At 39.3% G+C, this 13,035-nt stretch overlaps 1 protein-coding gene across 3 annotated transcripts in view; it reads right to left on the bottom strand.

Moving 5' to 3' along the window:
• Nucleotides 1-13,035, bottom strand: part of QSER1 (glutamine and serine rich 1) — a 41,672-nt gene that overhangs the window by 15,586 nt on the left and 13,051 nt on the right. Inside the window, exons 2-4 of one of the 3 annotated variants that reach the window (XM_085063032.1) lie at nucleotides 9,512-9,621; nucleotides 8,076-8,240; nucleotides 1,106-4,804 (exon numbers count right to left, since the gene is read on the bottom strand). In XM_085063032.1, the coding sequence (XP_084919158.1) occupies nucleotides 1,106-4,804; nucleotides 8,076-8,240; nucleotides 9,512-9,621 (3,974 nt within the window). Of the gene's footprint in view, nucleotides 1-1,105; nucleotides 4,805-6,841; nucleotides 6,968-8,075; nucleotides 8,241-9,511; nucleotides 9,622-13,035 lie in introns of those variants that run through there. The other 2 variants (XM_085063033.1, XM_085063034.1) reach the window with 2 other exon arrangements.

Genomic DNA, 13,035 nt, shown 5'->3' with positions numbered 1-13,035 from the left:
TATCTTAGGTGTGATTATTATTACAATTGAATTTCAATTTTGCTATGTATTTTTCAATAAATCATGTCACACCTAGAGAGAAAAATTTCCCTCTCTCCTTTAATCTAAAAAGAGAAACCATTATTTCATTCTCTCTTGTTAAGAATCAACTTATGGGTCATGGGTTCTGAGTCCTGAGAAGAGTTAAAGAAATGTTTCATTTTCTCCCTGTGATTATTTTGGAAGACAATGGTATTCTTTGGAATTAGTACAGTTATGTGATTAGCTGGATAGTTCTAATTGCTTACCAGGGGAAAAATAAAACCTTTACTGAAGAGGTCTGTCTATGCACAAACATGCTGCATGTTGAAAATACTTCAAAACAAGGCAGCATCAGTTAAAAGCTCTGAACATGGATGTACAGCATAGACATAACACAAGTGAAACGGAAAAGTGTGAGAAAAACAAATTACTACTGTGATCAGTGGCTGCTGCCAGCCCCTCCCTGCCCAAACCAATCCTTCCCAGATTTTGTTCTTTTGCTAGCAACCTATCAACACACATGGAGCTACAACACTCCTGACCAACATGGCTCAAAAGACTCCCACCTTGGACCAGCCCAGCCTAACTGGTGCAGTTTACAAGTGCAAAAGTTGTTTCATACACATAATGAGTGCAACTTCATCGTCACAGAAAATACACATTTACCTAGGAAGAACTTACTGCCTGCTGATGGCAATTATTAATGTATTCTCTTGCTAGAATTTTTTAAAAACAGGTTTAGAACATCTGATGTGATGTTTTGTTGAGGTTCCCAGATGAAAATCATATTTAGCATTCTAAGCCAGAACCAAAGACAATACACATTATATTAACTCCAAGCTAAAATAACTTTTGGCATTAGTCCTACTTAAGTAGCATGAAAAAGTTTATTTACATATTTTCTAATTGTGGAAGAAACTAGTTTAGTCCATAGTCAATACACCTTTAGAACAAAACTCTTACTTGTGGCCAAAACCAAACCAAATCAAAACCTTTACCTGAAGACAGGTAAAATTATTCTTTTTTTCCCCCCCATCAGCTACAAAAATCTCCTTCACATATGCACTTGTAGTAATCATTTTACCTGATTTGATCTTCCTATCAGATGTATCATCCAGGGCTGACAGTGCAGTAGAGATGCTCTTTTGAAGATCATGGTTACCACCCACAGAATCATCTTCATCAGAAGAAAATGAAGGCAACGTTTCTAAATTTTTCTTAAGTTCTTCATCGGCTTTTTTGGTTGGACTTTCTCCACTGACCTCAGCAGCTACAGGTGTTGCTGTTGCTGGCTGAGGCTTTGCAGAGGGCTGTAGGCAAGGGGCACGAACTATTTGTGTGACTGGTCTCCTAGTCCTGTTTGGCATTCGTACAGCTGGAGTGGAAAACTGTTGCCTAGGCCCAGACTTTAGAAAGTCTAAAAAAGATGCAATAAATCCTGTTTTGACTTCAGGCTGTTTTTCTTCAACTTCTTTAATTTTTTGCCTCATTCTTTCCTGATGTTGGTAAGTATCGTAACAACTTTCAGAAACAGGAGAAGAGTATGTGAAACATGAATCATTTCCTCTTGAATTTTGACGTTTACACTGTCCGCTTCTTTTTACCTGTTTCTGAATTGCACTGTCATCTTCTGCAGCATTTTTGTTCTGGCTTTTTCCTTTGCTTTTTTTCTTCTGAAGGTTCCCTTGAGTTAAATCTTGGCATTCTTCTTCAGTTCTGTTAATGGCTCCATCTGCACTTTGGGGCACAGAAAGCGGCTGCAGCGGAACCTTTGGCTGGTTACCTGCCACTGTACCATCATCACCACCCATATTAAAATCATTCTCTGAAGCAGCACTTTCCTCACTTAGGCTCCTACCACTCGAAACAAATTCTGTGTCTCTTGCATTCAGGGTACCATCAGCTGAAGCATCATTATCTTCTTCAGATTCATGACTGATGCTAGATTGTTTCTTAACTCGAACAACCTCTTGCTCTTCTTGGCCAGGACCAAGGGTGGGAGAGGTCATTCTTGTTGGTACATTTTGATCAGGAGTTTCAACGTGCTGTTGGTCTAGGTTCACAGTTTTCGTCTGTATTGTTGACACTGGGGTAAGATTTAGGGTAACTTGGCCTCCATTCAGAGAAATATTATTTCTGTTTGCTGGCTTTCCAACTACAGTAGGTGAGGCACTGAAAACAGAAGACACATGTCTGGAATCCAGTGATCGGAACTGTGTTTTAGACTCCTCACTATTTTCAACAGTTTGGATTTCCTCTTCATTAGAAGCTGATTTGGCAAAGTCAGATGGTGTCACTCCACAGGCTGCTGCTGTTGCTGCTAAGATGTCATCCACATTGGATAATATATTCCTCTCATCACTGAGAAGTATAGATTCTGGGAAGCATATTGAACTAAGAGAAACAAACTGGTTTTTTGAATCATGTTGATTCGTCTGAGTAAAATGATCTTTTGCTGTCAAATGCTGCTGTAGTGGTTTTGAAGACTCAGAAATGTCCATTTTCATTACTTCTGAATTCTGACTATGAAGCTGTTGCTGAGAATGACCCCCATTACTCTGAACAATGTGACCATCCATCTGAAGGAATGGATGTGTCACCTGCTGAGGACTCTGTATTCTTTGCACTTGCGGTGATGCCTTTGTTTGTCCTAAACCCGACTGCAGAATTGATTGGTGAAGAATCTGCAAGTCACAGGTTGACTCCAGCAGTACCTGTGCACTGGGCAAACACAGCTGATGGCCTTGTCTTAAAGCATGAGGCTGAACCTGCGGTGGCGTGCTAATGACTTGGCCCTGCTGCTCTTGAGCTTTATTTTCATGTACCTTATGCATAAGGGAATGCTGTCGGTTCAGTTCCTTAGCACTCACAGTTACCTGTGTTGTTCGCATTAAATTAGCTGTCTTTTTGATATCATGGCTTAGGCTGGTGATATGGCCAATGTGTTGGGAAAGCTGCTCCACAGAACTGACCATTCTTTCATCTTTTTTTGTTCCTTGAAGAGTAAGCCCAACAACTTGATCTTCAAGACGAGAGTTGCTTCTGATTACACTTTGAGAGTATCTGTCATTTGCTTTTGAGACCCTATAGGATGCATCCTGAGCACTTATTTCCTCCTCAGTTAGGCTTTGAGTGGAAGATTCAAGAGTAGCTTGCTGTTGCAATGCCTGCATATCCTGCATTGATAATTCCTCCTCCTGTTTTGACGAGGCATACAAGTTAGAGTCCGACTTCCTTTTAACATAGGACTTTGTTTCTGAGGAAGGTCTGTTGTTCTGCAGCGTCTGGGAGTGAGCTGGGGATGCAAAAGGAGACTGGACAGATGGCAAAAACTTTTGAGACTGTGGAGAGGAGGACTCTTGTGACTGACTGTTCTGAGAAGAATGTAAAGAAATATAGCTTTGATTAGGACTCGAGGCTGGAAGAGTTTGTACCCGAGGAGAGGCATTAAAGGAAAGAGAAGGCGATGTTAATGTTAAAGACTGCCCTGAAGAATAGCTTTCTGAAGGACTACCAGCTGCTAAAACTTGTGATTGAGATGAAAAATTAACTTGGGACTGGGTAACTGGAGATAAACCCTGAGAGTGACTAGAAGAGTAGCTCTGAGCTTGGCTAACTGAAGAAAGTTCCCTCATTTGCCCAGAGTAGTTCTCATTAGGAACTGAGGTCAATACCTGTTCCTCTGAGGAGTAACTTAGAGTCTGACTGTCAGAAGTAATAGCTTGTGATTGCCCAGAAAAAGTCAATGTTTTATACAGTGAGGGCAACTTCTCAACCTTGCTGGATGAGAAATCCTGTGAATGGCTGACAGGTGGCACATTCTGAGCCTGGCATGAAGCATAGTTTTGGGACTGACTGACTGACAAGAGGCTGGGGAGCTGTGCTGTAGAATAGATCTGTGCTTGGCCTGTAATGACAGAACTCTGGTTTTGTGCAGTTTTGGCATAGCTTTGCGTCTGCACAGTGGGAGCTACACTTTGAGGTTTGGGGGTCTTTGTTGACCTCGGAGGCTGCTTCATGGAACAGTTTTTCACTTTTGCTGTGGAAGCAGACGGAAAACCGGGTGATGGAATTGCAGATGTGTATGACTGAGCAAGTTCCACTGTGACTTGAGAAGTCTTCTGCTGTGGTCCTCCATTGCTCACCTGAGTAACATCTCCAACTGGACTGCAGGATAATGCTGAGTGCCTAGATGTATCCTGAAAGTTAACTCCACTTGTACTTGTTAAATAGCTGTGTAAGGAATGCTGTGAAACAGTCAGCTGAGGCTGGACAGACTGAGTACTTGAAGGCCTCTGGTGGTGTTTAATCACACTACATTCTCGCTGAAGTGCTCTATCCATGGAAGCAGTGGAACCAGTGAAGACAGATGTGCTGTAGGCCTGAGACACCTGCTGAGCTCCTCCAAGGGTCGAAGGCAACAAACTAAACTGAGGTTGCAAAAGATGGGGTGCAGATTCTTGAGCAGAACGATATGTTGATGACTGAGGGGGCACACTGGTACTCAAAACTGAGCTGCCCAGGCGCTCGAATGTCAAAGCAGTTGGAACAGTGCCTTGTGATGTTTTGATCTGTAATAAAGGATCGTGGGTAGTTAAGAGACCGTTTGATGTAGCACTGAAAGTAGTATCTTGAAGAGTAAGAGAAGGGGTAGTAGCAAAGTTTCTGCTGCTGAAGGTGTTGGGATGCTGATATGCTGATAAAGCAGAGGTTGGTGGAAATGTTCCAGAGGTTGGCAAAGCTCCAGTAACAAATAGTTCTGTGGCTGTCGAGGAATGCATACCTGGAAAAAACAAAAACAAAACAAGAAGGAAAAAGGAGCATAAGGGAGCTTTACAGGTTACAACACTCTGCACTTCTGTAAGTCATTCAACGGCAAGCTCTCACAGCATTTCCAAATATAACTTTTCTTTAGAATCACCAGCCTTTAAAAAAAGCCCAAACATACAAAGGGAGGTATTGTGGGTAATTTTCAAAATGGAAGTGCAGGGGTTTTTAAGGATGCCAAACTCTATACCTGCAGTAAATTGCCGAGGGAAAAACTCACACCCTTCAGATGTAAATTGTTGATATAAAAATTGTACAAGATTAATTCTGCTTTGAAATTGAGGGCTCTTTATTAGTTTCTATTTTGATTTGAAAGTAACTTCATAGTAAACTGATTAAAAGCCTTGAACACCTTTAATAAAAAGCAAAAAGGCAAAAATTACACCTTCGCAGTTGCAATACATACACAGTTAAAGAAGCAATCCCATCTCCTGGATTTACTCTCCCCAATACTCTTGCAACTCACTTCACGGGAGTTTCAGAGCACATTTCAGAGCATACAGTGAAATAGCTAATGGTCTATACACTCTGCAATTAATTTTCTTAAAGGAGAGGTTTGACTTTCAATACAAGCAATAAATATGATTTGCATGCTTTCTGAATTGAGAGTCCCAAATATCCACAGACAGCAATTATCTGCACAGTGCAATAGCAACTATCCAACTGAAAAGTATATTACTTATTTGCATCCAGCTATTGGTATGACATCCTGGCTTAAACAAGATTTCTCAACAGAATACACTACTCCAGCTGAAGCAGGAGTGTGAAATTCCCTTGCAAGCTTTGAGGCTTAGAGCAGTGATCCATATCATTCAGTGCTTTTCACCCTGTAACTTGCAGGCACTGGTGAAATTTGTGTACTGTTTCCAAAGTCTAGGAAGAAAAGTGAAGAAGATGACTTTATTTCCAGAGAGCTTAAAATTCTTGTAAAGGAATCACTTTCCACTGGGAAATTTACCAGAGTATGCAAATCAGAAAAAATGAAAATCAGTGGAATGATTTGACGTTTCTCAGTTCTTCTTGCATACTTCTTAACAGTTTTTAGCTTTGGAGCATTTCAGAATAAATAAAAACTCTCAGTAAATAAAGCTTGTTTTGAAACAAATACTTCAGTTAAAAAAATATTTAATTTTACAATACAGTAACTCTTCCTAAGCTGATTGCAACTTAATCATACAATTGCTTTTGAAGTTTCAGGTGAAGCTGAGAAACAAATTCTTTGTTTCTCCATTTCACTTCAAGACAAACTGATATGAAGAGATGTGATAGTGAAGGAATGTATTTTTCATTAGTCAACAATAAGCTCTTTCTCAGTAAGAAAGCATAAATAGTGTTTTAATGCACTTTTTTTTCCTATTCTAAAAAACTGCAACATCAGGTACAACTGGGTTCTCTTTTACTGATCCCTATTGCTAACACAAAGGCAGGGCAATCCAGAAGCACCAAAGAAAGGGAAGGATTTCTGCCTATTTTAACTGCAGATGTTCATTTCACATCTAACCTGTATTTTTCCTTTCTCTTCCATAAATCAAAACCCTTCCAACTACCACCCACAACTTCTTAAACCAGACAAGAGCCAGTCACAGGAGCACTATAATGGCAGAACTGCTGGTCTTTATATTCTAACATCTGTTGAGGAGCAGACAAAAGGCATGGCAAAGGTACTAAGTTGTGTGCACAGACATGACCCCACTAGTCTAAGAAATCAGAACACTGATAACACAACCCACAGATCAAAGGAACACTTGGAAGGACAAATGTAACAAATACAATGTTCTTCTTTTTCCCCCAAAATTGGCAGTTGTAGGGTAGCCTTCTAAAAAAAGGTCACCTTGAAGAGTGAAGAGCTCTTGCTTTCCCTCATCAAAAAATTTTGTAGAAGACAAAGCTCTCAAAAGACACTTGGGAGGATTGAGGGTTACAGAAAAGCAGCAAAAGTATTAAAGGACAACAGAAAGCTCAAAGAACTGGTAATATTGAAAAACGGGCTTACTGATGAGTTCTTAGTAATGAGTACTGAGAAGTCTCTCAATCACTGGTACCAACATCAAACCCGACCCACAGCATGTCTCCCCATTCTTCACAATTCACTGTTAGGCAGGCTGCAATGGAGAAAATGCTAGGACGAAGAGAAAAAAAGATTTCTTCCCAGCTGACATTCTGATGTGAGGATGGGTCATCATAACTCTAAACACCACTGATTCATATTAAGATTGTTTGCCAGATTAACAGTGTGCATCTTCATCTGTGCTCCCACATATCTGCTTTTGTCAATGGTGAGTAAAAAGCCACATTATCTATTCTTAATTTTTTGAGTGGCTCTTCACAGAATGCAGCTGCACATTATCCTTAACAGAATGACTGCAAACTGTCAACAAAAGGACTGCTCCACTCTTGCTACCTTGTGCCTCCTCCCCAGATCAGAACAGCAATCACACAGCTGCACTGAGACACAGATCAGCCTGCTGATACAGAGGAAAACCATCCCACCAAAGGAAAGAAACCACTCAAACATTTTCTGTCAGAATAGATCCGATTCACCGCACAGCTGCACAATCACTCCTTAAGATTAACCAGAACTTGAAGCTACCCACAGATGCAGTAGCAACACTTATCTTGGTGTGACTGTCTACAGTGAGCTCAAAATGTGCAGTTTCCTGCTCTGCACAGAAGGCTTGACAGATGGGGGAGGTTTATGGAAGGCAGTCAGTCTGCCAAAAGAGATGGCACGTTTGTTTAGCTGTAAATTAGATCCCTTATTTCTATGTGACATGCACCTCAGACCTTCTTTTTGAGAACACCTTGCTCCTTACTTCTGTGTACAAAGGGGCCAAAGCTACCCATGGACTTTTAGTTCTAATATCACAGAAGAACTATCACAGGGAACAGAGTTTGAGAATGAAAGATTTGCTAGGATGCACAGGTAATGTACCTGAACATGCTTATAGTGATAGTGAGACTAATTCCAAACAAAGCTGGGAGACTAAATTTCACTCACTAGACAAAGTAATATCCTATGCATCTAAATTCCTCCTAAACAAACAGAACTTCTGCTCATATAAATCTTCAGCTAACAATTTCATTGAGTTTGACATTTTTAAATATTGAGATGTTAAAGAAGTAGAAAGCATGCAGCCTTTTCATTTAGTCAGAATATTTTTGTTTCAAATCCTCCCAAACATTCAATACAATAAAGACAAAATTTTATTTCAAGAGAAAATTTTCACCTGTCTGCCAGGAAGGAGCCCTGAATTGTGGTAAAAGGGTAGATCCTGAAGAGACTGCCTGAGCAGTACGAGACTCAATAGCAGAGAGAAAATTCATAACTGAAGAAGTTTCCTTAGTGTTACCTCCAGCACTGTGCATACTGGTATCAAAAATTCCTGAAAGACCTAGATGATGGGGGAAGGAAATGAAACAAAACAGATAATTCAGATGAACTTCAAAGAAGCAAAATCAAATAACAAGGCTATGTTCATAATTCACTAAAAAAACCCCAACCTATGAAACATTAGCATTGCTAAAGTACATTGATTTTTCTGCATTTAACTGTTACGCAGTATTACAACTGTAAACTGGAACTTCAGCATGCATTTTAAAATCTATTATTCAATGTACATCAAATATTATGCTTTAAACAATATTTAGGTACACCAGTAAAACTCCCTTTATCTGAAGATTCACTGTTCCGTTTTCACATGAACTGGTTAAACATTCAGAATTCTTCCTGAAACATGTTCAACTTTTCTGTATCTACTTTCTCCCCTTTTGGGCAGCTTGCAGCAGTTTGGACACATCTATAGGACTGGCACATGAAAATGGATTTTGGCTGCATTCCGTTTCAACAAACACCTTTGTGTGTTTCCCACTGCTCAGACCTTTCATTAACAGGGGGCTCAGTGGGAAGCACTGGAGAGATCCAGAGCTGTGAGTAACTGAGATTATGTCAAGACTACAGTTCAGATCCTCCATCATCCTGATTGAGGACCTGGCCAGGAGATGACAGACTCCAGTCAGCATATGACCTCAAACACCTTTCTTTGGAAACTGGGTCAAAAAACAAGCACGAAGAGCTCAAGCCCTGTCTTCTCCTGACATGGAGACAGGATACCATAAGTTTCAACAACAGATCCTGATGCAGATGTAACATAGCCTAACCCACTGCTATATTTTAAATTAATTTTAAATTTTCCCCAGCACTGTCTCAGTCTGCACATGGACGTACCAGCAGCAGCATGTTCCAGCTGCTTTCATCCATCAGTTTTGCTGTTTGCTTTAGTCTGGAGGAGCTGGCAGCATTTCTGCTGCTGGCTCAGAGGCACACGTTTGGCCCTAATGTATATGCCAAATCCTGGAAAGCTGTATTTTAAAGAATAAATGCAGCTTTTTCAAAAAACAAGATACCAAGCATAACCTCCCCTCATATTTTCCTTCCTACTTACGACATTTTGATAAAAACTAACAACTGTTAACTTTCTGCTACACACTCAGCTTTTCTAATGGCAGTTGCCACCACTTATATGACAAACTCCCTTTGATTACAAAATTCATTAATCTAAATTATATACTAGTTGGTTAGTTGGTTCTTTTTCTTTTTTTCTTTCTTTCTTTCTTTCTTTCTCTGTAGTTATTTAAGCAGTACTCTCATTCTATGGACAATTACCAGCAGGATGTTGTGTAGTTGAGTATCCAGGAAGCTGATGAGAAGCTGTGTATGTCTGTCTGTGAAGGTCTGTTTCTGAATGCGATGAATGTCCTCCTCCATAGCTTAAGCTAAGGAAGAAATTAAACATTATTAACAAAATATACAGCTATTGAAACAAAGAACAATTATGAAATTCCAATCACAAGCCAAAAAGATACAGAAATACAGGGAAACACAAGCTCAAGATCAGACAGATGTAGCTCTGCTAGAATATCCCAAAATTTTTAAAGTAGATTAAAAAAGTACTATGAAACCTAAACGGCCAAAGAGTGGGGGTAGGGGAAAAACCTTACAAAAATCAAAGCTGATCACAGAAAAGTTTATAAAGGACTGGGTCAGAAAGACAGAGTTCAAACTGTAAGTAACACTCACTGATCACTTTTTGTAATGATTTATTGATGCAGTCTGCAAAGCAGATGACCATGAATACATGCCCACTTTAACATTCCCATTTTTAATTCTATTAAAACTTACAGGATCTAGTTTAATTCAAAGGCTGGAATGACTAGGAAGCTGTGGGATCAATAGTTTTTTTAAAGATCTTGGTGCTTTTGGTACAATTTAATAAAACTGACAGTGAAAGCACTACCAAGTGACAAATCCATCTTCAGACCTCCTAGCATTAAATGTAAGTTAATGATTCACAGCTTTTATTTAACATTTTTACGTGAGTCATCTAAATTGACATGATGTTTTAATCAGGCTTAATGGGAACAAACTGAAAATATACATTGTCTGGGTCCCTGCAAAACCAACACCGCAGAAAAAAGAAAAAATCTAAACATTAAGCAACCTTAGGAACCTGCCAAAAGCCCTAATAATTTCCAATTTAAAAAGCAGAAAACAGAGGGGGGACCAAAACAAAACCCCCAAACTTTCAAGCTTCCACAGACTCCGCTCTGCATAGCACCTGTCAAATGGAAAAAAAATGAAGGCCAGCATGACCAAGTAACCATTTATCTTCTTCTTTTCTTGCCTTTTGGACATTAAGTTTATAGGTAGCTGCTACTTACTCCAGTGCACATGTGAGACTGCTTTAAGTTCAAAATTCTACTGTAAACAAGTGCCAAAACAACCCAAACAATGAAACCCACAGCCCTCCCTGCTGCCTGCTATAAGGGAGAATTCCCTTATCTTTCATCCCCTGGGATGAAGGGGCAGCCACTCTGCATAAGGGAAAAATTGAACACTCTGTGCCAGGAATCATGACATCATGGGAAACTTTTATAGAAGACACCAAATAATATAAAAATTGGCAACATGGCTGGATTTGCTTCATTTTCATTAAGATGACGAGCAGAGCCAGACGAGCCTCTTAGAGCACTGTGACCAGCACACACCATGAACCAGTAAGAGCCTGTCTGTGCAGGACTTTCCTGCCTGAGATGCACTATCAGGGGATGTATTTTCCACTTCAGCAATGCTCTGTAGTCAGCATGCCAGGCTAAAGCACAAGCCTAAAGAATGAACCGAAATCCTTTGAAAAAACAAAGAACCTCAGCTACTGCTTTTCTCAGTTGTGCTCATTGTCTAGCACTTTAACACCTTTCACAGCAATAATTGCAATTTAGAGAATTGCCAAACCTAAAGTCAGAGTCAGCAGATCCCTGTGCTTATGCTGTAGAAGACAGATCTTTGTGCAGTTCAACACTATGCATCAGCAACTGATTTCTATTATATGCTGACTGAAATCTAACTATTTGCATCACTGCTATGGACAATTGGCAGACATGATTGCATGACACTGTACGTTATTTTTTTTATTTGCAGCATTAAACATTTTCTATTATTTCCAGACAAAAAAATTGCAACAGTGTTCTTTACATAAAACATTATGCAAGTAATAGTAATAAAGCCAATTGAAATGCAAGTATTTTCACAAGAAAAAACTTAAAGTTAAGATGGTTTGGGGTTTTTGAACAATCTTGCACAGATGGGAAAAAATCCCCAAACACAGAACTTCAGAGACATGAAGCTTTCTTCAGGTCTTTCAATATATAAAAAAGCACTACATGAGAAAATAAGTTTCTAAACTGAAGCATGGCAGCACATGCATTCTTGGCAAGAATTATCATCACTGTCACAGATGTTGAGCTTGTGAAAACTTCCCTGCCACAGCAATAAGTTGTATTTATGTTTTCTTGCAAGTTTACTTAAAGCACTTATCTATATAAAAGTATGTGGTGCTGACTTGTCTTTCATACACATTTTAAAGACAAACTCTGAAGTCCTACAGCAGCACAGCTTCCTTTTCCCATTCCTGTATTTTCAGGCTGGGAGGCACTGTGGTATTCTAGGCAACTGAGCCTACACTTTGCAGCAAAAACCCTTCCAGATGAGGCATGACTCCTCAAAAAACAGTACAGTATACCAAGCAATATTGCCTCATTCCCCCTCTGAAATTGTAAAAGTCATGAGCAAAAAGTGGATGAACTTTATTTAACCACCTAAAAATTCTGGAAACTAAAGAAGTTTTTTGGGGGGGTTGTTATGGTTTTTGTTTGTTTATTTTAAATTTCTACTTATTCTGGTTGTTTGGTGAAAATTGTGATTCATTTCCCCCCTCTTCACACTTCTACAATAAACACCTTTTTTTGTAAAGGGCAAGTACAGTACACACCAAATATCACAAGACAGGCTAACATTCAAGCCTGTAGACCAGAGACAGAATGCTCCGGAAGATAAAAGCAACTAGTAAAACAACTTGGGCAAAGACTTTGTAACAAGGAGGGTGTGGAATTAGCATTAGGATACAAAATAACCTCTAGACTTCAGCACTCAGAAACATTGTTAATTACTAGATCCTCAAAATTCTAGCAATGATGGGCATCTTAATAACACTCCAAGTACATGCTGTTTGGGGTTTTTTTAGTACAAACTCCCAGCTCATAGTTAATGCAACCGCAACCTCAAAAATGAATGTGTCTTTCAATAAAAAATACTGTATTTATTTGAATAGTTAATTGTTTATTGTATAATTACTGGTTGCTGGAATGTAGATTCTTATCTCAAAAAGCCTTGCATATATGGCGTTCAGTTTACATAAGCTTATCCTAAACAAGCACAGCAATCGGAGAGATTATTGCCTTAGGGTTTCTTTTTATAAAATTTAACTTTCAAACAGATAAACTTACACAGCATGTAATTCGCATATCAAAAATACATCCAGCATGGCAAATAACTGTATGGTCACTGAGCCCTGCGTGCTCTTGTGATGTTTGCTAAAATTGAACAAGTTCTTACTTGTACTGAAATGTCAGATTAGTTACTGAAGAGACATTCACATTACTTGGTACTTTGTTGTTATCATTGCTTGCTATGCATGTTACAAAAGCACTTGGCCCTTATCACTGATTATCACAGTGAATTCCCACTTCCACTGTCATAGTGAACTGCACAATGGAGTGGTAACTGCTAGGAAATAATATTAATTTTATACAAATTTGGAGAACAGTTTCCTCTGAAGTCTTTTTCATTGAAAA

This window comes from Lichenostomus cassidix, chromosome 5 (assembly GCF_008360975.1).
Source record: "Lichenostomus cassidix isolate B80296 chromosome 5, HeHo_3.0, whole genome shotgun sequence".
NCBI classification, from domain to species: Eukaryota; Metazoa; Chordata; class Aves; order Passeriformes; family Meliphagidae; genus Lichenostomus; species Lichenostomus cassidix.
Note: the sequence above shows the minus strand (reverse complement) of the source record. Positions and strands in the feature narration are given on the sequence as shown.